The sequence below is a fragment of the Cervus canadensis genome, chromosome 24 (genome assembly GCF_019320065.1).
Source record: "Cervus canadensis isolate Bull #8, Minnesota chromosome 24, ASM1932006v1, whole genome shotgun sequence".
NCBI classification, from domain to species: domain Eukaryota; kingdom Metazoa; phylum Chordata; class Mammalia; order Artiodactyla; family Cervidae; genus Cervus; species Cervus canadensis.
Genome location: NC_057409.1, coordinates 23,084,581 through 23,110,277, shown reverse-complemented (window position 1 = coordinate 23,110,277; position 25,697 = coordinate 23,084,581). Strand labels below are relative to the sequence as shown.

The 25,697-nt window shown below is 41.0% G+C and overlaps 1 protein-coding gene across 1 annotated transcript in view; it reads right to left on the bottom strand.

Moving 5' to 3' along the window:
• AP1S3 (adaptor related protein complex 1 subunit sigma 3) overlaps positions 1-25,697 on the bottom strand; it is a 66,646-nt gene that overhangs the window by 6,227 nt on the left and 34,722 nt on the right. The window contains exons 2-4 of the mRNA XM_043445766.1: positions 13,473-13,651; positions 11,550-11,658; positions 2,927-3,064 (exon numbers count right to left, since the gene is read on the bottom strand). Coding sequence (XP_043301701.1) covers positions 2,927-3,064; positions 11,550-11,658; positions 13,473-13,651 — 426 coding nt within the window. The remainder of the gene's footprint in view (positions 1-2,926; positions 3,065-11,549; positions 11,659-13,472; positions 13,652-25,697) is intronic.

Genomic DNA, 25,697 nt, shown 5'->3' with positions numbered 1-25,697 from the left:
CAGTCAATCCGAAAGGAAATAAACCCTGAATATTCATTGAAGGACTGATACTGAAGTTGCAGTTCCAACACTTTGGCCACCTGATGCAAACAGCCAACTCATTGGAAAAGACCCTAGCAAAGACTGAAGGCAAAAGAATAAGTGGGTGGAAAGGATGAAATGGTCAGATAGCATCACTGCCTCAATGGACATGAATTTAAGCAAACTCTGGGAGAGAGTAGAAGACAGAGGTGCCTGGCATGCTACAGTTCATGGGGTTGCAAAGAGTCAGATGCAATTTAGCAAGTGAACAACAATATCATCTTTTTCCTTTCAGAGTTTCCTTTTTCTTCTAATCATTTTGTACCAGTGTCCACAGGTACCTTCAAAATAAGGTACCTCTTAAAGACATCCCAACCAGTTAAACTCTTCCTTCATTCCATATTTTCAACGTCTAGCCCCAGTACACTCAGAATAAGCTTTGAGAATTTAGAGCTTTAAGACTATGCATTTTCTCACTAAAAACATAGAGACAGTCTTTTTATTCTAAAAAACTTTTATTGGGTAGGGGTCAGGGAAAAGTCCAGGGCCTAGTTTGAGATTTTCAGTTGTACTAAAAGTAAAAGGAATATTACAAAGGCCTCCCTTAAACATCAGCAAGTACAAACACATGCTTAGGTCCAAAGGACAGGGAAAAAAGAAAGCAATAATTTTTTCTCTTTACCCAATTATATTACTTGTGCCTATTCATGCTCAGCGGCTCTGACCAGATTACACAAAGTACAACGTCAATTTTTCAACCAGCTCTCAGACATTCACGGACTGAGCTGAAGTACCAGACCCCAAGAGAACACTGATGACTCTGTTTCTATCTGGCAGGTGTTGCTAATTCATTGAGAGTTTTAGAGGACAGTCATGATACTGCCTGCTCACTATGGGGACCAGCCAGCTAAATGCGGGGGCCCCCTGAGATCCACCTATCAAGACCTTCCACTCAGTAACCAGGGATATGAATGACCAATCAATGTTTCATTGTGAAGGGCCTCTCTCGAAATAGCAGACCTTCCCTGCTTCCCAGATTTAACTGGAACAAGAAGCACCAGACAACCGGTAAGCCCTTTAAAACTCTATTTCCTGTGGAGGGGAAACTCAACATAACCTGGGGGTGTCTTGGCCCTAATTCAAGCGGCTTTAATTACTGAAGGCCCAAAGACCCTGTTAAATGCCTGTTTCCCCTGTAAGGTGATTCCACAGTAAGGGCCCTGAGGACAGAATTATAAATAACTCCCCGGCATATTTTAAGGTTGTTCTATGGAATTTCCAAACCAGTGATTTCTCAAGTACCTTGTAAAATTCCCTTCCTGTGGCATTTGGGGAAAGCCAAATGAGCATCAGAAAGTTTAAGTGCATATTTTGAGGTGATAACACATCTAGAGATAAATGCAGCAGCTTCCTAATAGGCAATCACAGAGGCTCAGGGGTACCCTGTATCTTTCTCAGTATCCATTCACCTGAGGACTGGTTCCCTGGATGGGCAGGAGCAAGTCATCAGCTCAAAGATGTGCCAAAACCATTACTTGGAAGTCACTCCTAATGTTGTTTTACTAACTCAAGCAGGCTCTTATTTCCAAACAGCCGCAAGAATGACTTTACTGCCAATTTTTAAAAGATACATGTCAATGTATGGCAAAAACCACTACAATATTGCAAATTAATTAGCCTCCAACTAATAAAAATAAATGGGGAAAAAAAAGGGGGGGGAAATAAATAAATGGAAAAATAATGATAAAAAATAAAAAAGTTTAAATTATTTTTAAAAAAATTAAAAAAAAAAAGATACTTCGTAATGCTCTGAGATGTTGTGACCTGCTGTCATGAAACAGAAAGACATAAGGACTCAACGATGCTGTGAGGAGAAGAACCTAGAAGTGGCAGAGCAGGCATGGAACCCAGGCCCTCAAAGGCATGCTGGGTCAGGGGTTAGGCAGATCATGGGTCAGGGGTTAGGCAGATCATCTCATTGGGGAGGGCAAAGGTCAGTGGGGTGAAGCACTCTTTCTCATAGTGCCTGTGGGCTACTGTAGGTAAATTCCCTTATTAGGGATGATGTAAATCCAGACTGGATCTACAAGAAAAGCCCCACAGTATTTTATATAAGTATCACAGAGTCAGGAGCATGACCAAATGGACGCTTCAGGGCCCATTTATTCCTTGACAGCAAGCTACAGAATTCCCAATTTATTTATGCAAATAGGAACACACACACAGCCTCTCCAGGAAGGTAGGAAATTTTAATTAAAATGATAAATGCCACTTTCAGTAATAAAGCTTTAATAACCTTGGCAAATAGAATAATGATGTTATTCTTCTTTCCCAAGGCAATGCGGGTATTTTAATGCAAGTCTTTTTATACCTCCCATAAAATTATTCTTGAGAAGAATAGCACCAAATATTTAATATCTTTTTGAGAGGGAGGGATCCTCACTGATAAGGTCAAACATGAAGGGCAAAGACTCTGGAGCCCAAGTGCCTGGGTTCAAATCTCTATTCCACGATCACTCACTCTGTGACATTGAGCAGTCATTAAAACTCTCTGTGTCTCCGTTTATTCATCTTTAAAATGAGGCTAGAGAATTTCCTGGTGGTCCAGTGGTTAGAACTCTGTGCTCTCACTGCTGAGGGCATAAATTTTGATGCCTGGTCAGGGAACTAAGATCCCACAAGCTGTGGCAGAGCCAAAAAACAAAAAAAAAACAAAAAAAACCAGTGGGTAACAATATACCTCTTAGAGTTGCAGTGATAACTAAATAAGTTAATACATGTAACTTACTTAGAAACTATACCCAGCACAAAAGAAAACAGTCAGTAAGTGTCAGCTAATACATCACCACCACCACCCCGCCACGACCACTATCTTTTCCCAGGGCCTGAGAAAATGTGTACTGACCTCCTGTAACATGTCAGAATCCTCAATGGCTTTGACGGCAGATTTCTTGGATGTTTCCTGAATTTCTCCACCGATGATAAACTCATCCAGGATAAAATAAGCCTTTTCAAAATTAAAGATAATATCTAGCTCACAGACCTGGTAAGACAAAAGCAAATGTGTTGATAAACATGCAGCAGTATCAGGGGAAACACGTGCCAGGGATTCAAGCTTTGCAACGATGACACCCATGTGGCACAGCAAAGATAAAAACATCAGATGGTATTTTTAAGGCCAGAAAAGCAGAACTAGGGGAATCCGAGCCCTGAAAAAAAAGCAAAACCACATTCTATTAAAGCAGAGCATGTCCATAGATAATACTGTTTAATGTCACAACAGGAAATTTGAGGCTCAGTCGAGGTGGGGAGCTGCCCAGTCCATCCTTCCATCAGCACAGGTAAAAGCTGAGTCCTTGCTGATTTCAGGCACAAGGGCAGCTTTGTTGCTCCTGATCACTGGTCTGTAAATTTGGCTCCTAGCTTTAGAACTCTCAGAAGCTCATTCTTCAGAGGCAAATTAGCTCAATTGTGCTAATTTTCCTCAAAACTATGTCTCAAAAAAGTGGTTCTCAAACTTCAGAGTGTGACCCAATCACGCAGAAAGCTCACTGCACACACACTACTGGGCCCCACCTCTGGAGTTTCTGATTCAGTAGGTTAAAGCCTGAGAGGCTGAACTTCTAACGGGTTCCCAAGTGAGGCTAATGATGCTGGTGTGGGGACCACACGTGGAGAACCACTGCCACCGTCACAGACCAGTGCAGAGGCTGATAGATTTGGTTACATGTAGCAAGTAGCAAGACCCATAATCCAAATAAGGCTCACTTCCAATGCTTCCAACCAGCCAGCCAGCGAGGCCCCATCCCTACCGTTTTCCTTCCCACATAGTCCTCAACTCTCCCTTTCCATACCCTCCAGAATGCCTGCTCACTGGAAGCTTTCAGCCTCTCTCACCTTCGCTGCTCACCAGCACTTGATACACTTCGCCAATCCCCTGCTTGAAAATCTCTTCTTGATGGCTGCCTGATGCTGACAATACAGATCAATGCCTGTTTTCCTCCTCCATCTCTGAGTATTCTTCCCAGGCTCCTTGGATGATTTATCTCTCCCTGAACCTTGCATTCATTCAAAAAGTATTTACAAAACGTTTGAGACACATCAACGGACAAAGCAAAAAAATCTCTGCAGCAGGATGCTCACATCCTAGGGACCTGCTCTCCTCTTAAAGACTGATGCTTCTCAAGAGAGCCTCTTTGCGACACATACATTCTCCTGGACGATCTCATTGACTCTCTGCAGCTGAGTCTTGCATCAGGTGACTTAGCAAACTGAGACGCCTGGGCCTGATCTCTCTCAGCAGCGCTCATCCAGTACCTTCACCCACTGACCAGACATCTCTACCTCCATGTTCCTCCATCCAAGTCTTTGAATCCCAAACTGAAGTCAAGCATATTCCTTTCCCTCTAGTCCCTACTTTGCTTAGTAGCTGCAACCTCTATCTAGTAGCTCAATCTCATTTAATCTACATTTATTCCATTCCCCCTCTCTCCCCCACTTCTCCCTCCCTTGATCTCATCCCTCTCAACTGGATCACCAACTCCTACGGATTCCATCTTGTACATAAGCCCATAACCCTTCCTCTCTTGCCCATTTTCACTGCTGCTGCTCAGACCTGCAACATCTCTTGCTTAGGTTGCAGTGACCTTCTTGGTGGTGTCTGTGCCCACAAGAGGCCAACGACCACTAACGTTTTGCTGAAGTGCTCATCAGGCTCCTTTGCTGTGTGAGCTCGTCTGTCCAGGACAATCTGAATTCCTCAGCATGGCACATAGGAATCTCTCCAGCCCGGCCTGCGGCTTACTCGCTGGCTTCCTATGCTGGCACCCACCCCATGCTACAGCTATGCATTCTACAAACTCACCCTGTTCTTTCCTGCCTTTGCTCTTTGCACATTCCAGAAATTCCTGGAACATTCTCCAAATGTCCTTTCCTTTATTCTGCTGACAAAATCAAGTTCATTTTTCAAGGACAAATTCAAAAGTTATAAGCAAAATGATTCCCCCAAATCCTCATTTCTCCCTTTGAGATTTTGCATCACTTCCTGTATGTTCTCTCTTACATCTGGTGTGACTCAGTATACACTTACTTATCAATCACTTCCCCTTGTCCTGTGAGCTCAGGCACAGACGTTGCCTTAGTCATCCTTGTGTCTCTGGAACCTGGCACATAGTAGGATGCAATAAATGTCTGCAGCATGAATGAATGAATCAGCCACCATACAGGCCTTGCTTTTATGCTGCTGGGGACTAATGGCTTCCCAGATCTACAGTCCTCTGGTTTTTATGACTTTACATAAAACAGGTGTCAATATTTTAATAGATTGCTCCATATATTTATGCTTTAGGTCAATAAACTTGCAGACTCTCCAACTGAACCTAGAAGCATAAGAACAAATAAGTACAAAATCACTATAATATATGGCCAGCTCAGAAAAACTAACCTAACTAATCTGCAAACATTATGGTCTCTTCATTCACTAGAAAATAGCATCAAATCAACAAGTGTGGGACTTCCCTGGTGGTCCAGTGGTCAAGATTCCACACTCCCAGTGCGGGGGGCCAGGTTCCATCTTTGGTCAGGGACAATCCCACATGCCACATGATGTGGCCCAACAAAAGAAAAAGGAAAAAGAAATCAACAAGTGTGTGTGTGTAACACACACATCTAAGTTCCCTCTCCCTACAGGGTCTAACTCTTTGTCTCTTTCCCTCTCTCTCTCTGTCTTTCCACACATATACACAAACATACATATATGCATATATATATAGTTTAAGATGAGAATCTGTTCACTGGGACATGATACTATAATCTAGGTCTTCCCCAGACCATTAGGGTTTCCTCTTGAGAACAACCATCAGAAAAAGGATGGCATTATAAAAGTACATGTTCTCAGCTTATAAATCCATTCTTTTATTTCTAGAACACTTTCACTCCAGGAATTTGAATGACAGTGGAACCAAACTTCTCAGGCAAAAATGTGGAAAGATCATAGTATAGGTTAAAAGTAGAGCACTGGACTGGGGATAATATTTCCAACATACATAATAGAAAGGGACATACACTATACAAGATATAGAAAGTGAAGTGAAAGTTGCTCAATCGTGTCTGACTCTTTGCGACCTGATGAACTATACAGTCCATGGAATTCTCCAGGCCAGAATATTGGAGTGGGTAGCCTTTCCCTTCTCCAGGAGATCTTCCCAAGCCCAGGTTTCCTGCATTGTAGGCAGATTCTTTACCAGCTGAACCACAAGGAAAGCCCAAGATATAGAAAGAATTCCTGTAGATCCCTAAGATAAACACCACAGCATAAAAAATCAAATAAGAGCTGTCAAGAAGCAATTAATAGACAAGGCAAGCAATGGAAAAGGCCAATATACATCCAATGACATACATAGCCTCACTAGTTATCCGAAAAATGCAAATTGAATTAATGACCATCTGACTATTATGAAGAGAGAATACTCATTGCTGTTAAGTGTATGGATAAATAGGTACTCACACTCACTGCTGGTGGAATTTGTAAACTTTACAGGCCATTTTGAAGGCTCAAATTGTAGTGTCCATCAATTTTAAATGTACAAATCCTTTGACCCAATAATTCTGAAAAGAATTTATTCCTATGCTATACCCAAACTAATATACAATAATATGTATTAACAACAAGGATGATGGTAGCATCATTTTTAATAACAACTGGAAACAACTCAAAGTCCAGCCATAATGGAATTGCTTAAATAAAGTATGGTCTGCCCCTACTTGGTATTGTATCATATACCATGGAAATTCTATGTTTAAGTTGAAAAGAGTAAAGTAGATTTCCATGGATAGGCAGGGAAATAGTTTCTAAGACAGGCTAGTAAGAGGAACAACAGAAAGTTGCAGAATAATATGCATAATGCAATCCCATTTTTTTTTACTTAAAAAACTGTATACATCTAGAAGGATACATTAAAAAAGGATACATTAAAAATTGCAATCTTAAACAATACAGATAAATAGGAAGAAAGCACCATAGATTAGACATTCATGCACATCAAAGAAGGTACAAGAAGTAAGCAGTTACCAGAGGTCAGGAGAGGCGGGAGGTCAGGAGTTACAGTAGTAAGAGCTGGGGAACCCCAGAGTTCAAGGCAGGTGTAGACCAGGAGTCGAGGACAGACAGGAACCTCATTAGGAGAAACCAGCAACCAGAATCCTGTGAAGTGAACTTGACAGATACTAATCCAAGTCCTCTGGGAAGGTCTCATACCCCACTCTCCACTCTTCAAGCAGCAACTATCCCCAAGGCTATCGACCTCACCAGCAGCCACAAGGCAATTAATTTAGTGCACCAAGTTTCAAGGGATGGGATAAGGTAAGGTGACAGGCAAAGCCAGATACTCACAACACCCACATACACACACACATGCACACTTTGATTATACAGTTACTTGTTCCAGATCATAAGGGAACTTGTGATGTGCTGCGCAAGTTCTATTGGCCTTAGAAAGAATGTTACAAATGAGCAAGACTCATATACAGCAATTCCAAAATACTATTCGCTATTCTTTGAATCTAACACCAAAGGGTTATTGTACCTGAGAGTAAGACAAGAACTTAAGATCTAATGCAGATTTTTTCAGCTACTGTCTAAATACTCAAACATCACTTCTAATTCTACCTTCAGGGTGCTGCCCCACTATATCAGAAATATACCCTTGATGCTCAAATGAGTGCCCTCCATTTTATGCAAAAGCTCATGGCTTCCGTGTTAATAAACACGTGAGTCCCTTTCCTCATCTTTTCTCATTTTTTTCATGTCTCTGTGTTCTGGAAGAAAGCTTATAAAGGAAGAAGCAGCGGTCATTTAATGTTATCTTTGATCCCCCAGCCTTGTGCTTGACTACGATTTTCCTGCAATTTGGCTTGAGGGACTTCTATTATAGCAGAACACATGATGTAGGGAGAGGATCTCCAGCATTTCAGTAATTAAATCCTTTTGGATAGAATCTAAGAAGACCTTCCCTTACTGAATTCTGTTCTAAAGAAAATACAAAAAGTTCAAGTTACATACAGCAAGTACATAAATGTATATATAAAGCAATAATGCAAAGTGTAGAGTACATAGCAACTGACAGTTTACAAAGTGTTGTTAATTACACTACATCTCTGATCCTCACAATAGCCCCCATGAGCTTTAGCAAAGTAAGTATTTCTATTAAACTTTGTGCGTGTCATTTTTCTTATCTGTGAATCAATGATGAGCCAAATCATGGGTCTGGTGAGAGAGCCGGCTGACACCAGGGTCCAGGAGGACACAGAGCATCCCTCTGCTGACAACAGGAAAACTCCATAAATCAAGATCAAACCTCTCTGGGACAGCAACATCCACACCATCAGTAAAATCTCATGTGGCAGCCTGCAATGGGAAATTGGCAGGTGTCTAAATCCTCAATCTGACCCTTATCTCCTGACCCTAAGAGGCATTGCCTCTTAGCTTCTATAAATTGGGCTTCATGCTACTTAAGGAAGACCAAAAGATTAACTAGTTAATCCCTATAAATCTCTTGGGAATTGAAAAGTGCTAAAAAAAAAAAAATACATAAATAAGTAGCCTGAGATTTTGATTCATCTGTCACAGGAAGGTAATATTTTCTAGGGTTATGAGAAGCTCAATGCAGGTATTTTTCTGGGAAAGTGTAAGGGTAAAATTCAAGGAAACCTTCAATATTAACACAAAAAGAAAAGAAGACCAAAGAGAAATATATTATAACTGAGATGATGTCATGAGACTCAGTATTGCTGGGTTTACTCATCACAGTTAATTAATAAAAACCAAACACCTACTGGGCACAGAACCTTGAGCTGCTCTTAGCTTAATGAAAGATTCATTGAAGTTTTTTTAGTGCATTAAATTTTGGTCCATGACAAAGACAGGGCTTCTAAAGATATGCCAAAATAGGATGAAAAATTAATGTTGGAGAAATTGGAATGCGTTCTGATTCTGCTTATCCTTTAACTGGGTTTAGAATAAGTGAAGGTGATTCAAATTCCCTTGAGAAAGCAACGTGTTCTGAAATATCTGATATTTGGGCAAATAAGATTGAGATCAAAATTCAGTCCCAATTCACATTATCACTGTTGGATACATTTAAGAAAACATAACAGGTTACACCACAGTGCATAAACGAGGGGGAGAAGGCAGGTTATGGGAAAGTCTGAGCCTCAGGAGAACTCTTTTGCAAAAGGCCAAGTCGGCAGTTTATTTCAAAAAAAGTACCGCAATGTCAGAATTCATTTGAATAACTGAAAGCATAAAATTAAATAAACTCCAGTTTGAAAACATGCCATTACATATTTGGAAATATCTCTTTAAAAAATGAAAATAAACTTGGTGAACCAGGAGAGAGCAAAAGAAAAATGGTCTGTCTTATCACTTCTAAACACTGACCAACAAACTGAAATTTCTGAAGCAACATTTAGGTCTTATAACATCATTTACAAAGGAAAAAAAAAAAAGGAAGAACCAAAGACAGAAAGGAAGGGAGGGAGGGCAAATTAATCCGGAAACCTTCCAAGAACTCATCTTCGTGAAAACTGTTGCAACAAATCTTATAAAATCTTAACCAGTACCTCTAATGCTATTCATTCCATTATATAGAATACACTACAGAAAACTCTTAAGGAAGCAAATTCTCCTAACAGTACTTAAAAATCTTCAGTGAACAAGGGGGTGGGGAAGAGAGTATTACTGAGAAGAACACATTTTCCTAGTCTACTAATTCATTTCTTGAGACTGTGAACTAAATAAAAAGTTTCCGGAACATCTGCTATAACTTGATCCAGAGCTTGTTCCAAGTGTCGGAAAAAACAAAAGTGTAAGTCCCTGGTCATGATCTCCAGAGACTTGCAATTTGGTAGCAGGCAAATGGTGTACAAGTTGAGGATAACACAAGGCTGGTCCATGTTGCTGGAGCACTGGATATGCCAGGGATAAAAAGAAGAAAAGTGAGAAGGCTGGAGAAGTGGGGTCTGGGGCCGATGTGTAGAACAAGAAAATGCCGGGCTAAGAAATTTCAATTTTATCCATTAAAGCTGGAGGAGAGTGACTGAGGAGGCATGTCATCTGAGATCGGTGCCTTGGAAGGATGGTGATAATGAACAGGCCAGGAAAGGGAAGCAGAGATGAGACCAGAAACAGAAAGGGGCAAAGAGGAGGTTTAAAAGAAAAGCAAAACTGTAATACCAGTGAGAGTGAAACAAGATGAGCTTCAGTCCAATTTGAATAGATGGAGGGAGACCTAAGTAAAGGGTGGAGAAAGATGTAAGAAACAATGTCCTTTTGCACTGAAAGATCCTGGGACATAATAATTCTAATCATAAGACTGAAGAGGTTTTCAGAAGATGATTTTAGTCCTTGTCACATTAAGGCTGAGATGACCACAAAGAAGCCCAGTGAAGACCGTCACCAGCAAAGTGAAGAAGAGTCATCTGGTGATGGGTTTCCAGGAGAGAAAGTCTAGTAAACACACAGGAGAGGGAAAACAGCAAGAGGGCATTTCAAAGGGAGGGAGGGAGCTGGGGAAGAAATCAAGCTGGGGTCTTGAGAGACACATGTTGAGAGTCAGCAGAACTCAGGGTCAAGGGGAGATAGAGAGGAGTGGATTTAAAGACAGGGTTGTGATGAGCAAGGGTGCAGGGCTGCAGAGACGTGAAGGCGGGTGAAGAGTAAAGAATCATCACTGGTGTTGACCATTAAGATTTCCTTGGAGGAGTAAAGGTGAAGTCAAGCCATAAGTGCAACAAAGTACAAGTTCTGACATCAGGGCAGCTCTGAGAGTATGTTCTAGGAGGTAAATGCATGGAGGCTAGATAGCAACGTGAAGGGTAAGGATTTTGGTCTTCTTTCTTTATTTGTCTTACATACAAATAATATTAAAGAAACACTTGGGTGTTTAGTAAAAGAAACCAGCGTGTATATCGTGTCCAACTCTTTGTGACCCCACAAACTGTAGCACACCAGGCCCCAGGCTCCTCTGTCCATGGCATTCTCTAAGCATGAATACTGGAGTGGGTTGCCATTCCCTTCTCCAGAGGATCTTCCCGACTCAGGGATTGAATCCAGGTCTCCCACATTGCAGGCAGATTCTTCACCGTCTGAGCCACCAGGGAAGCCCCCCCCAAAAAAGAAACCAGAGAGGGGATTAAAAAGTCATAATAGAAAAGAGAAGACAGTCCATGGAGACGAAGGGACAAAATATTAAGGAATCCTTCACAATTAAATTCTAGTTCATGGAAGCAAGGTGTCTAGTTGTGACTAGGGCCTGGAGATACACACGCCACTTGCTTCTGATAAGCTTTGGATCTTCCATTTACTAAGAATTACAGGAAGTAGGGAAAGCCTTCTGTTCTGGTCCTCGGTACAAACACAGTTCATACCTTAGACTTGACAGAGAGAGAGAAGAAATGTGATGACAGACTTAGAACTGAAGTCAGAGTTGGTGTGGAGACCAACTCATTCTAAATACCAGGACACCACTTACATTTCCAAAGTATTTGTCCAGCAACTCCACATAACGATGCACAATCTCTAGGGTCAAGAGCTCATTGTCCTGATTTTCTACTGCACAGCAAAAATATAAACTAGCATACCTTGAAAAGGAAAAAAAAAAAAAGATAACGTAAAATAGGATGACACATTACACAACATGACGATGGTTTTTTCTATGAATATGCAGTTACCTCCTCCTCTCCAGGCAGTCTCCCTGTTCACATTCAAGATGGAAACATCATTCACCACATTCAATATCCTCCCAAAATGTAAAACAGCATACAGAAAAAACATGGTCGTGACTGGATCATTTCCGTTAATTATGTGAAAGATCCTCAACAAAACTGTAGCTTGAGGCGCTGTGATCAGGGGACAGAGTCCTTTAATCAGGGTCTATTCATGCTTCCTTGGTTGGTGAATTGTCCTGTCTAAAGTCCAAACCCCCGACCAAGGGGCCCAGGGGCCCACATTGCCCACCCTCTCACTTTACCTTTACCACAGTATATCCCATCCTTCGCTTGTTAGGTCCTCCCTCCATGTATGTTTCTTCTGCCTGGAATACTCCTCCCCTCCCCATTCATGGGGCTCTCTCCTACTTCTCCTGCAGCTCTGAACGTGGACGTCCTTGCCCTCAGGAAATCTCTGTCCTCTCTGACTGCCCTGGATGCCCCTGCCACGCATTGCTGTGCCTCCCCTTCCCCCAAAGGGTGTCTAGCACCATCCACTCCGTAATTTATGGCCTGTCTCTCCTCCACTAGGTCAGTTGCTTCCCAAAGGCAGGTACTGAGCCTGCCTTGTTCACTGTTGTTTATCCAGTAGCTGTAAACAGTAGCTGTTGAGAGAACTGCTGAAGTCTATTCTTCATGTAATAGTTTAAATCACAACTGAACCCAAAGTTATAGAAACCAGCAGGCAGAGAGAAGCAAATATTCCCTTTTGCCTTTCCATCCCTGAGATGCTTATTACTGTAAGGTGCCTTCACTTACATCTCTCATGATGCTCGTATGAAAAGCTTTGACACAGGGCCCAGCAGAAGAAGCTTTGCCCAGGCACTTCCTGGTAATTTACTCAATTAAATAGAGCCTTCAATGTTACCCTTGTCTTTCCTCTTCTGGTTTTGTAAACATCCCTCGTGAGAGCCTTTCTAATGTGCATTTTGCTTCTGAAAGTTGCAGTATGATATTAGATGCAGGGTCACATCAGTTATGTCCTGGTCCTGGCTTAGGCATCAGTTATCTGGGTCTTTATGTGCAAACGACTTTACCTCTCGGGGTCTCGGTTTCCTCATCCAGAAAGGGAGGTCCCTTTCTAGTATGGTCATGCCATGGCAATCAGGTGCAGTAATGATAAGATATAAAGGCTTTAAAATCAGGGGGGAAAATCTGGATTTTTCTGCCAGTTACCATACAATTATTGCAACTGGGGATTAATTACTTAAATTCTCTGTAGCTTCAGTTTCCTCATCTGCAAATGTGAATAACAAAGAGCTTCTCATCTTTCTAGCACATTAACCTTTTTTTCTATAGCATGTTACTAACTGAAACTGTTTTGTTTACTTAATAGATGAATAAGTTCCAAGAGACCAGGAATGCTCTATGTCTTGTTCGCTACTGCATCTACAGTCATTAGAACAGTGTTGGAAATATAATAGATGCTCATAAAATATTTCTTGAATGTATGCATATATTATCAACATGTAAGTTATCTAAAATAAGTAGCTAGAATCCATCCTGGTACATGGAAAACCGTTCAGTAAATGAGAGTTCTCTTCCATTTAGTCTATTGGTACAAACATTTGGGCTTCAGCCTTCAAAGTTTACAGTAAATGATGGAATTGGTGCTGCAATCTAGAATGCTTAGGATTAAACAAACGAAACAGTAATGAGAAATTCAGTTCTCAAAAAGTTACTCACACCTTTTATAAACAAGTTTTAGCTCCTTCCAGTCAACGAAACTGCTTGTTCTCTGACCACGGGAGAGAATAATCTGAACAATTTCGCGCGTGATCTTTTTCCTTTCCTTGTCAGGGAGAGTAGTATACCATTTCTGCAGCCGTAATTTCCCTTGTCGACTGAAGAGCAATATGAAATGTATCTAGAACAAATAAAGGACAGGGAAAACAAAAAGATGGAATTTGGTCAGATAAATCATTCTACCATAGATATTAAAATTCAGCAGCAGGGTTTTCAAAGGAGTATAAGTTGGAACAGAGGAAAAATACTTACCAGTATGAAAACTATCCCATCTGGAAATGACATTTAACCCAAAAAGAACAAAGAAATGTATACAGTGCAAACATAACTTATTTATACTACAGGAGATACGTTCTCTTAATTCATTTTATGAGTCACAAACTCATTATAGGGATATACCATCTCTCCATTTCTCCCACCTCCCCAATCCTTGCAACTACTGTTCTATTCTCTGCTTCTATGAGTTTGATGTTTCCAGATTCCATATATAAGTAATACCAAGCAGTATCTGTCTTTCTGTGCCTGACTTATTCCACTTAACGTGATGTCTTCTAGGTTCATCCATGTTGTTACAAATTACAGGTTTTCTTCTTTTGCAAGGCAGAATAATATTCCACTGTGTGTATATGTATATATGTATGCATAAACACACACCATACTTTCTCTACCCATTCATCTGACAATGGACACAGTTTGATTTCTATATTTGGACTACTGTCAATAATGCTGCAATGAACATGGGGGTGCGGTTACCGCTTTGAGAAACTGATCTCCTTTCCAATGCAAACATACCTAGATGTAGCATTTCCCTTGGAACTATACCTAGAAGTACTATCATATGGTAGTGTTACTTTTAAATTTTTCATGATGGCTGTACCAATGGACATTCCCACCAGCTGTGTGCAAGGGCTCCCTTTTCTTCACACCCTCACCAACACTTCTCATCTCTTGCCATTTTGATAACAGCCATTCTAACAGGTATAAGGTGACATATCATTGTTCTTTTGATTGACATTTCCCTAATGATCAGTGATATTGAGCATCTTTTCAAATACCTGTTGGACATCTATATGTCTTCTTTGGAAGTATGTCTCTTCAGGTCCTTTGCCAATTTTTTAATCAGGTTATTTGTTCCTTGCTATCTACTTGCTTGAATTCCTTACATATTTTGGGTGTTAACCTATTAACAGATGTATGATTTGTAAAGATTTTCTTCCATTCCATAAGTTGTCTTTTTACTCTGTTGTCTCATTTGCTGTGCAGAGGCATTGCACAGAGTTGGATGCTATCTTATTTGTCTATTTTTGCTTCTGTTGCCTATGCTTTTAGAGTCATATCCAAAATATCATTGGCCAAACCAATGTCGATGTCAAGAACTATTTTCTGTATGTTTTCTTCTAATAGTTTTACAGTTTAACAGTTTCAGGCCTTACATTTAAGACTTTAATCCATTCTAAGTTGGTTATTGTATCTGAAGTGAGATAAGGGTCCAATTTCATTCTTCTGTATGTGGATGTTAGTTTTCCTAACCATTTATTAAAGAAACTGTCCTTTCTCCATTGGGTGTTCAAAGATCAAACTAAATCTCAAATGTAAGTTCTTTGAGGGTTACTTGGCTGAGACACTTAGAATCAAATTGTCTTTGGCATCACAATATTTAACAATTTAGATAGTGTTGACCACATTAGGGAGAAGCCTGATTTTATTTTCAATTAAGTTTCAAAATGTGTATTTGAAATGCTTGTTCCCATTTAAGTGAATTTTGAAAGCTTTAAATGGATAGAAGGCACTGTGATATGTAGAAACTTACTGTGGAACCTGGGGGGTAGTAAAGATTTGTTTTCCAGTAATTGTCAGATGATCTGATCTTCATTTTATAAGAGATTAAGTTTTCTCAGTCTACAGTATGAAAAGATCAATTCCAGAATCATAATTTATTTTGTAGTTTTTTACAAAATAAAATTCATTATTGAGGTTAATTGTGTCATGGAGGGAATAATATATATTAGGAACCAAAATAATTAAAATTCTCAAACTTTACAAATATTCAACTCTTTTTATTAAAGAGATTTGGCTCTGAATGTCACAGCATATGTCATATGTCATACAAACTCAGCAGGTGGAGATATCTGAAAACCAAAAGAAACCAGGCTCTTTCTTCAAGGCATCCCCTGAAGAATTTGAAGTCTTCTTAATAAGTTATATTCTCTCTTAGAAAAAAAAAAAAAAAAGACCTTATAACAAGGTCTTGAAAAACCAAGACATAGAAAATGAATAGAAAGCAAGTTATAAAGTCCTGCTCATCTAGCCGTTTTAAGAAAAATCACCCTCAGTCTGGAATTTTAAGCACCTAGTTAGAACATAGCATTTTCTTAAACACCCATTTCACTATCAGTGCAGGTGTAGATAATTCAATAATGAAACAACCACCACTTTCTAAGAATCATATTGAGAGAAAGATATTTTTAGCTTCTAAGAAGAGATCATCATAAAAGTGACATTCTAAAAGTACGAAATTGAATGGGAATAGAATAATAAAACTTCAGGATCTTGAGAACAAGGTTCAGCTTTGGATTATCACCAGTAGATAAGACTATTCAACCCTATTTCAAGTGAATGGTCAGATCTTTGCTAGAGAAACGAAATTCACATATTTTCTGGGTGTTGACTTTGCATCTTCTGTCAGAACATTTTCTTCTTCCCATGTAACCTAAATCTCTTCTGTTACAATTTAAACCAATTTTCCCTGATTTTATCCACAGAGCATATTAAAGGACAATATATCACTATCCTTGAAATAATAAGTAAGTCTCCACATATTTGAAGACAGGCTTTAAAGTGTATCTGGAGTCTTTTCCTTCCAAAAGAAATTACCTGGTTTCATGTCTTCTTATTGGGTCTATTACCAGATTTCAAAACTGTCATTGTTACAGTTCCTCCAGGACTACTTCACAGATAAATGTCACTTTTAATTTAAAGAGCTCAGATCAATGCCCAAAGTTCCAGTGAGAGGCTGGAATTATTGCTGAGTTTAATTGTGGATTACTTTCTAGTTCTCTTGCAACCTTCTCTCAAGATCAAGTGCCTGCCTTCTTAAACGGATCATCAAGGTAGAAAATAAAGACAGAACTCTTTTTCATTCTAACAATGAATTCAAAGAGAAACGATGATCAAGAATATAATACCCACATTCATAAGGTCATTTTAAATATAAAAATGTGTTTCAGATTCAAAAGAAGCAACAAATAGGTTCAAGTTTTTCCAATCATTGCATTGATTAAGACAGTGTTGAAAGATTTCATTCTCTCAGGTTCTACTCTGAGGAAGAAGGAGCTTGTGTTGTGGTGTCTGGTGTCTGTTACATCTCAAACTGAACAATGCGGCATGAGAAAACTGGTGGAATGAATTGTAGTGACTCACAGGAGTTCATTGCCTCTAGCAATTAATGTTATCCAATTTATCTGCTTAGTCAGTCAAGGCATATTTGGATAATATGTTTCAAGAGATTAATCAAATACCATTTTTGATCAGCATTAGCTTAAAGAGTATGAAAAAAAAAGGCAATTGGAAAGTTGTTTTTTTTTTCATAATATACACAGAGTTGACTTGAATTCAAGTTGATGTCATGAACAAACTTCATCTGACTTCAGAAAACAACACCTAGGCATTTTGTTTCAATAACACTGCTGAGAAGAAGGGAATAATGCAGAGGTTGACTGGTAATCCTCTTCTGGGAAATGCCAACTCCAGAAATAACCCTAAAATCCAATGCAGTGTGATGAGCAAGGCTGACTTCTTATATCGGTGCCAACTGCTCTGGCCTCGGGTGGGCATCTGGCTTCACCGAGATCTCCCTCCCTCATTCAAGGTTAACCTGAGATGATCTGAGAGGAAATAATCACACTGGCAGCTAAATTAACTGTATTTCAGAGACCTTAAAGTACAGATTTATTCACGCAATGCATATTTACTGAGTACCTACTATGTGCACCATGAACCTACAACATAAAACTTCTTTATGTTCTTTACCTTGAACAGCTTTTAATCATGACAAAGAGTCAAAAAAAAAAAGTAAACGTATTTAATTAAACCACAGGCCTTTACGTCTTCTGTTGGTGGTGGGTGGTTTAGTCACTAAGTTGTGTCCAACTCTTGCGACCCCATGGACCGTATCCCACCAGGCTCCTCTGTCCATGGGGTTCTCCAGGCAAGAATACTGGAGTGGGTAGCCATTTCCTTCTCCAGGAGATCTTCCCGACCCAGGGATTAAACCTGGGTCTCTTGCACTGCAGGTGGATTTTTTACAGACTGAGCTACCAGGGAAGCCCTTATCTCTTCTATCTCCCAAAATGCCACTAAAATGACAATAGCAAAATTTCTTTAGTGCATTAACCCTCAAAGGCCAGGAGAATGGCAGGGGATGTGAAAGCAGCCAAGAGATTTCAACAATTCTTCGGAAGATGGAAGGAGACAGAAGACTGATAACTAACTTAGCAACTTAAGGAAAACTGTAGCTTGAGGTAGATTCCAAAGAGGAAACCAGAGAAAGTCTGAGAGCAGCACTTGGGGGTACCATAGCCCCCCAAAGTTCTAAAAACAGGGACACTGGCTGAAGGTCTACCTACAGAGTGGTTGGCATGGACCACCTATGGCATTCCTGGGGGATTACAGTTAAGTGAGAACACTGATGCATGTGTACACACACAGTACACACGCATATACACACACTCCACAGTAAGTTCCCAGCTGCTTTACTCAAGGGTACAGAAATTAAGTGGAACCCAGGTATTCCATCTGGGGCATCTCTTGGCTCAGCTTCCTCGGGCCCCCAGTCAGTAACGGGTGGCAAGCAACTGGCAATGCCAATAAGGCTTGGTTTACCCAACCTGAGAAGCTCAAATCTGTGCAAAGCCATATTTCTTCCCAGGCGGCCGAGTGGTCAAGAATCTGCCTGCCAATGGAGAAAATGCAGGTTCACTTCCTGGGTCAGAAAGAGCCTCTGGAGGAGGAAATGGCAACCCACTCCAGAATTCTTACCTGGAAAACTCCATGGACAGAAGAATCTGGCAGGTTCCATGGGATCACAAAGAGTTGGATACGACTGAGCATGTACACGTGTGCGTGCGCGCGCGCACACACACACACACATACACACACACACACACTACTTCTTTACTTAAGGCTTACGTTACCTCTCTCAGGGGACTTACACAAGTAATCTACATCCACAAAAAGAAATATTTACAGACATCTGCAACCCTCCTGGACCTTAAACATAATTCAGAGCTGCAAAGCTATATATGCATCTTCACCAAGAGAGGAACATGTTCCTCACCTCTACCACCAAACTCTGTTGTATAAAAAAGCTCATCTATTAATTAGGAAACTGAATGATTCCTCCCTGAAGACACTAAATGGCAGAGAAAAGATCTCTAGGTACTAACAACAGAGCCTCCCAGGCCACCTGACTATGCCCCCAGAACTGTCTAGTAGCATCTTAGCACCCGCTTTTAAATATGAGTAGAGGCCAAGGATTACCTGACATCTGAGAATAGTCTCTAATGTCAAAGAAAGAGACTAAAACGAACAAATAGAAAAAAAAAGTACAGTGGATATAGTAAGAAAGCATGGAGCAGGACAAACTGTTACACACACACACAAACATGAGTATGCTCAGAGAGTTCAAAGAAGATGGAGTTCCTATATCAATAAAACAAAAGCAGGATTCTATGGAGGAAAAAAGAGATAAGAAAAAAACTCTTGTGAATTAAAAAGTACGATAACCAAAATAAAGCCAAAGGACAAACAGAAAAACAGAAGGAAAATTAGAGGAAAAGATAAAACTATTGAGGAGTCAACCCAGAAGGTGCAAAATTCAGAGAGCTAAAAGAGAGATAATGGGAGAAAATCTCAAAGAAAGAATTCAAAAAATGTCCTAGGTCTAACAAGATGAGACGTCAGATTAGATAGGCTCATCATGTGCCCAGCACGAAGAATATTAAAAGGACATTGCAGGAAAGAACTCTCATGATAAGGAGAATAGCTTAAGAGATTCCAGGAGGACAAAAAGTTCACACTCAACAGATCAGCAATCAAAAGAGGACAGGACTCCTGACCTGCAGCTGTTAGAAGACTAGATGTCTACATCCAACCAAATTATCAACTCAGTGAAAGAGACGAAGAGTCCTTTGGTTTTCACCCTTGCATAGACTAAAAATGAAGAGAAAAATAAAGAAGACATTTGCATCTAGCTTCCCTGGAGGCTCAGTGGGTAAAGAAATCTGCCTGCCAATGCAGGAGACACAGGTTCCATCCTTGGGTGAGGAAGATCCCCTGGACAAGGAAAGGGCAATTCACTACAGTATCTTTTCCTGGGAAACCCCATGGACAGAGGAACCTGGCAGGCTACAGTCCATGGAGTGGCAAAAGAGTCAAACACATCTAAGCAACTCAACAACTATCTTCCTTAGGAAGCCACTGGAAGATGTCTCTAAGCAAAGTGTAGGAGAGAGTTAGATATGGTTACCTAGAGTACAGACTTCCCAGGTGGTGCAGTGGTAAAGAGTCCGCCTGCCAATGCAGGACCCGTAAGAGACACAGGTTTGATCTCTGAGTCAGGAAGATCCCCTGGAAGAGGGCATGGCAACCCACTCCAGTATTCCTGCAGGCATCAGAGGATGAGATGGCGGGATGGCATCACCGATGCAATGGACATGAACTTGGGCAAACTCCAGGAGATGGTGAGGGACAGGGAAGCCTGAAGTGCTGCAGTCCATGGGGTTGTAAAGAGTTGGACATGACTGGGCGACTGAACAACAAGAACCTAGAGTACAGGGAACCCCAAGCAAATGGTGGCGAAAGGAAAGACCAGAATAACAGCCACATGCCAGATCAAGAAAGCAACCATTTTGGATGGAAGTGGTGGAGGCTGGAGGAAGAGGTGGGGAAGGGAGTGACAGAATTTATAGATCATTTCATTCCTTTTTATAGTTGGAAAACATATCAATAGTCATCTGCAAGATCTGTCAGATGACTGGGGGGAAAAATAATGATAGCTATATAGAAAACCAGACAGTGGAAAAAATACTTACCAACTTCAGAAAAAGAAATGATACAAGCAAGAAATCATAATCTTAGTTCTCAAAACTACTTCAGGAGAAAGAGAAGTGAGGAAGTATGTGTGTGAGCAAAAGAGAAGTACATGCTCAGTTACCATTAGTCAGGAGATAATGTAAAGAATTCTGAGTAGAAAACTGCCAGCATAAGCATATTACTTAGAAATATAGATGGAAATACACAAAGTGCTTGGTTACCCAGTCGTGTCTCTGTGCGACCCCATGGACTATAGTCCACCAGGCTCCTCTGTCCATGGAGTCTTCCAGGCAAGAATACTGAAGTGGGTTGTCACCAAAGGAAAGGCTGCAATTATTGAAACTAATTGCCTCTAGGAGAACACAGTAAAGAAGAAGAGTTGCTGTGTTTCATTACATAATCCAAGCAGATCTTTTAAAATATGCACATATATATATTTAAAATTTTTAATGGAATTAAAAATCAATAAATAAGGGATAGTAGATTACCTATATTTAACAGTGACGTTAAAAATATATTCTGAGATATTTTCCCCTCTCCCAATATTAAGCCCCAAGTTTGAAGGGGAAAATCCATAAATACATTAAATGTTCTAAACTATCATTTATGAGCTCTCATTTGATTTTATCTGATGAAGTTTTATTTTTCAACCTCATGAGTAAGAGTGCCACTAGTTTACTAGCTTCCAGGTGGAATAATATATTTTATGTCCTGATTTTACTTCAAGCACACGACATTTGGCCAGAATTCTACTGTTCCTAATACAACTTTTTAATATATTTTTTATACTTATTTATTTTGGGCTTTCCTTGGGTCTTAGCTGCAGTGGTTCACACACTCTCTTGTTGTGGCACATGGGCTTAATTGCTCCGTAGCAGGTGGAATCTTCCAGGACCAGGGATCGAACCCACATCCCCTGCATTGGAAGGCGGATTCTTAACCACTGAATCACCAGGGAAGTCCCTCTAATATAATTTTTAAAAATGGAGGATAGATGAAATTTTTTGGAGATTCTGGCTTATCCTTCATGTACTAACAATTCCCTACACACACACACCCCATGCCCACCACCCCACCCCCGCCCCCAGGCTCTTCCCTGTGGAGCAAAGACATTTGCCTCTGAAGCTTCTTTTCATACTATTGGCTTCTTAGTTCTCTTACCATTTTGCATGTTTCTTCCTAAATGATGTTTAACTCCAAATTTTTCTTATAACAAGGACTCAGTAAATACAGGCGGAACTGTTGAATTTTGAGAAATGGGGACTAGCTCTGTCTTAATATTCTGAGTAGAGAACTGAGTTTTCTACGAGGGATGGAGAACACTGTGGCTTGGGGTTTTATTGAGCATCATGAGCTTGAAACTGGGATTGTATTTCTCCAGATTCAGTAAACTCAACTATCACTTGTTTTTGCCAAATCTTCTGGTTGTTTATCCTGACCAATTTAATAGTTCTCTGGCCAGAAGGGTGTAATAGCATTTACGCACCAAGAGCTCCAGCCACTCTGCTCTCTCTGCTAGGTCAGTTACACAAATGTTACACACAACTGGCCTGGGCATTCATTTCTTCAGGGCCCCACTTCATACCTGCACGTAAGAATGATCCCTTTAACAATGTGCCTGGGAACTTCCCTGGTGGCCAGTGGTTGAGAATCTGCCTTCTGCTGCAATGGACATGGGTTCAATCTCTAGTCGGGGAACTAAGACCCCACCTGCCATGGAGCAACTAAGCCCAAGGGCAACTACTGAGCCATGCTCTGGGACCTGCACACCACAACTAGAGAGTCCATGAGCCACAACATAAGACCCCACGTGAGGCAAAGAAGATTCTGCATGCCGCAACCAAGACCTGACAAGGCCAAATAAATTAAAACAACTAGCCTGATTTCCTTCCTCTAAGCCTTCTCTAAATATGACAAGACCAACCCCCTAGGACTGCTGCCTCTCAGGCATCTCCCTTTGGTCTATCAGAGGGGTTTCCAGAAAATAGAAAGACGGACTATCCACTGCTTCTTCACCAGCCTCATTTACTCACTTTCTCACTGAGCTCCAGTTCTCTCTTCCACAAACCAAGCTGCCTTCTTGGTAAAAAGGTAATTTGCTAAAGCTTCCAGTGATCTACCTTAGCTGGATGAAGCACAAGCTGGAATTAAGATTGCCGGGAGAAATATCAATAACCTCAGATATGCAGATGACACCACCCTTATGGCAGAAAGTGAAGAGGAACTAAAAAGCCTCTTGATGAAAGTGAAAGAGAAGAGTGAAAAAGCTGGCTTAAAGCTCAACATTCAGAAAACTAAGATCATGGCATCTGGTCCCGTCACTTCAGGCAAATTGATGGGGAAACAATGGAAACAGTGGCAGGCTTTATTTTTGGGGGGACTCCAAAATCACTGCGGATGGTGACTGCAGCCGTGAAATTAAAAGACACTCCTTGGAAGAAAAGTTATGACCAACATAGACAGCATATTAAAAAGCAGAGACATTACTTTGCCAACAAAGGTCTGTCTAGTTCTAGTCAAGGCTATGGTTTTTCCAGTGGTCATGTATGGATGAGAGAGTTGGACTGTGAAGAAAGCTGAGCACCAAAGAATTGATGCTTTTGAACTGTGGTGTTGGAGAAGACTCTTGAGAGTCCCTTGGACTGCAAGGAGATCCAATCAGTCCATCTTAAAGGAGATCAGTCCTGGGTGTTCACTGGAAGGACTGATGTTGAAGCTGAAACTCCAATACTTTGGCCATCTGATGCAAAGAACTGACTGATTTGAAAAGACCCTGATGCTAGGAAAGATTGAAGGTGGGAGGAGGAGGGGATGACAGAGGATAAGATGGTTGGATGGCATCACTGACTCAATGGATATGAGTTTGAGTAAACTCCGGGAGTTGGTGATGGACAGGGAAACCTGGCATGCTGCAGCCCATGGGGTCGCAAAGAGTCAGACACGACTGAGCAACTGAACTGAACTGATCTACCTTTATTTTACCAGCAAACTCCAGGTAGAAATAAGAAGATGTATCAGACCAAAGTTTCCCAGAAGTCAGTTACCCATGTTTTTAGGACAAAGGTTCATTGACAACTGGCCAGTTTCCTAATTTAGTGACCCTTTGAAACTAACTAATTGCATGCTGGAAGTGGTTTGTTTGGGCCATGTCACAGAACTTGCAAGATCTTAGTTACCTGACCAGGGATCAAAGCCCCCCTATCCATGAAAGTACCAAATCATAACCATTGGACCACCAGGAATTACCTGGAAATTTAAATTTTAGTTTTATCAAATTATTATATGCCATTTAGTCAAAATTGTGTTACCTCAACCATTGTTTCAGACTTGATCCAGGACATGCTGTGCACTTACCACTGTGTATATGTGTTTATGCTCAGTCACTTAGTCATGTCTGACTCTTTGTAACCCCGTGGTACACTGTAGCTCCTCTGTCCTCTGGGATTTTCCAGGCAAGAATACTGGAGTGGGTTTTTCATTTTCTTTTAGGGGATCTTCCTGACCCAGGGATCAAACTCATGTCTTCTGCAGTGGCAGGTGGATTCTTTAGCACTGAGCCACCAGAGGAGCCCACATTTACCACTAGGTCAACTCTCACATCCAGCAGTAATGTACAGATGTGAGAGCTGGACCATAAAGAAGGTTTAGCACCAAAAAATAGATGCTTTTGAACTGTGGTGCCAGAGGAGACTCCTGAGAGTCCCTTGAACAGCAAGAGATCAAACCGGTCAATCCTAAAGGAAATCAACCCTGAATATTCATTGGAAGGACTGATGCTGAAGCTGAAGCTCCAATACTTTGGCCACCTGATGTGGAAGCTGACTCATTGGAAAAGACCCTGATGCTGGGAAAGATTGAGGGCAGGAGGAGAAGGGGATGACAGAGGATGAGATGGTTGGATGGCATCACTGAGTCAGTGGACATGAATTTGAGGAAACTCTGGGAGATAGAGAGGGACAGGGAAGTTTGGTGTGCTTCAGTCCATGGGATCACAAAGAGTCAGACACGACTTAGCGACTCAACAACACAACTCAAATTAGACTCAGGACATGAGGGGCAATTATCACTAGGCCAGGTCACAACCTTAGCCAGGGCCAGGGGCAGTAGAGCAGGTTGGTTGTTAAGTGGGAAGATTCTGGTGACAGGCAGCTTGAGAGTTTGTATTTGCATCCTGGTTCCATCATTTGTAAAAGTTACCTGATCTCTCTGTTTCTCAGTCTCTCCATCTATGAACCAGGGATGACAACAGTAAATGACATCAGTCATGTTAGAGGATACTATCTTTTAGTGAGGAGCTTAGCACAGAGTAAGCTCTCAGTAAATACTTACTATGGCTAAGGAATCATCGGGGAGTCAGCCCCACTCACTTACAGTCCCATTTATCTTCACTGAGGAAAGCAAAAAACTCCCCACTTCTGCCTTTGGAATCATTCCACATCTCCTCCATCACTTTTCCCATGTTCTGATGGAAAGTGCCTGTGACAGTCATTTCACAGGTACCCAGAAAGGCAGTCTGCTGTTTCTTTGATAATATTAATTAATGGATAACTTGCTATCTTGCCTTCTCAATCCCCCAGTCTCATCAATCACCTTCCTAATGCTTAAACAATGAATTTCTTCCATAGACAGCCCAAAAGTGTAAGTAAGTTCTTTAGAGTTCCTTTCTACCTTCTGATACCTGACTAGTGGCGTTCTGATCATGTATTTAAGAATTCTCTCCAAGTTCCCTGTAAAGTGTTTACTTTAGGGTTCCTCATTTCTTCACTTGTGTGTGCGTGCGGCTCTAGTTTCTTTTTCTATAATTGAGTAAGAGCAAGTCACATTTTCAGCTTCCCTCCTGACTCTTTGCTTGAACCACATCACTTGTCTCTGGTGGGTCACACTCACTCTTGAACCACCAGTTTCTCTTTCACAGAGGAAATCGAGGACAGGTGCGGCACTCAATCAGCTGCCAGCTCCCCTCTGGGCCTCATCTCTTCATCTAAGAAGCAGGAGAGCTGGGTCAGGTATCCAAATACCTTTCAGGGGATGGGCAGAATCTGGCAACATTTTCAACAAGGGTGAAGGTTCAGTGT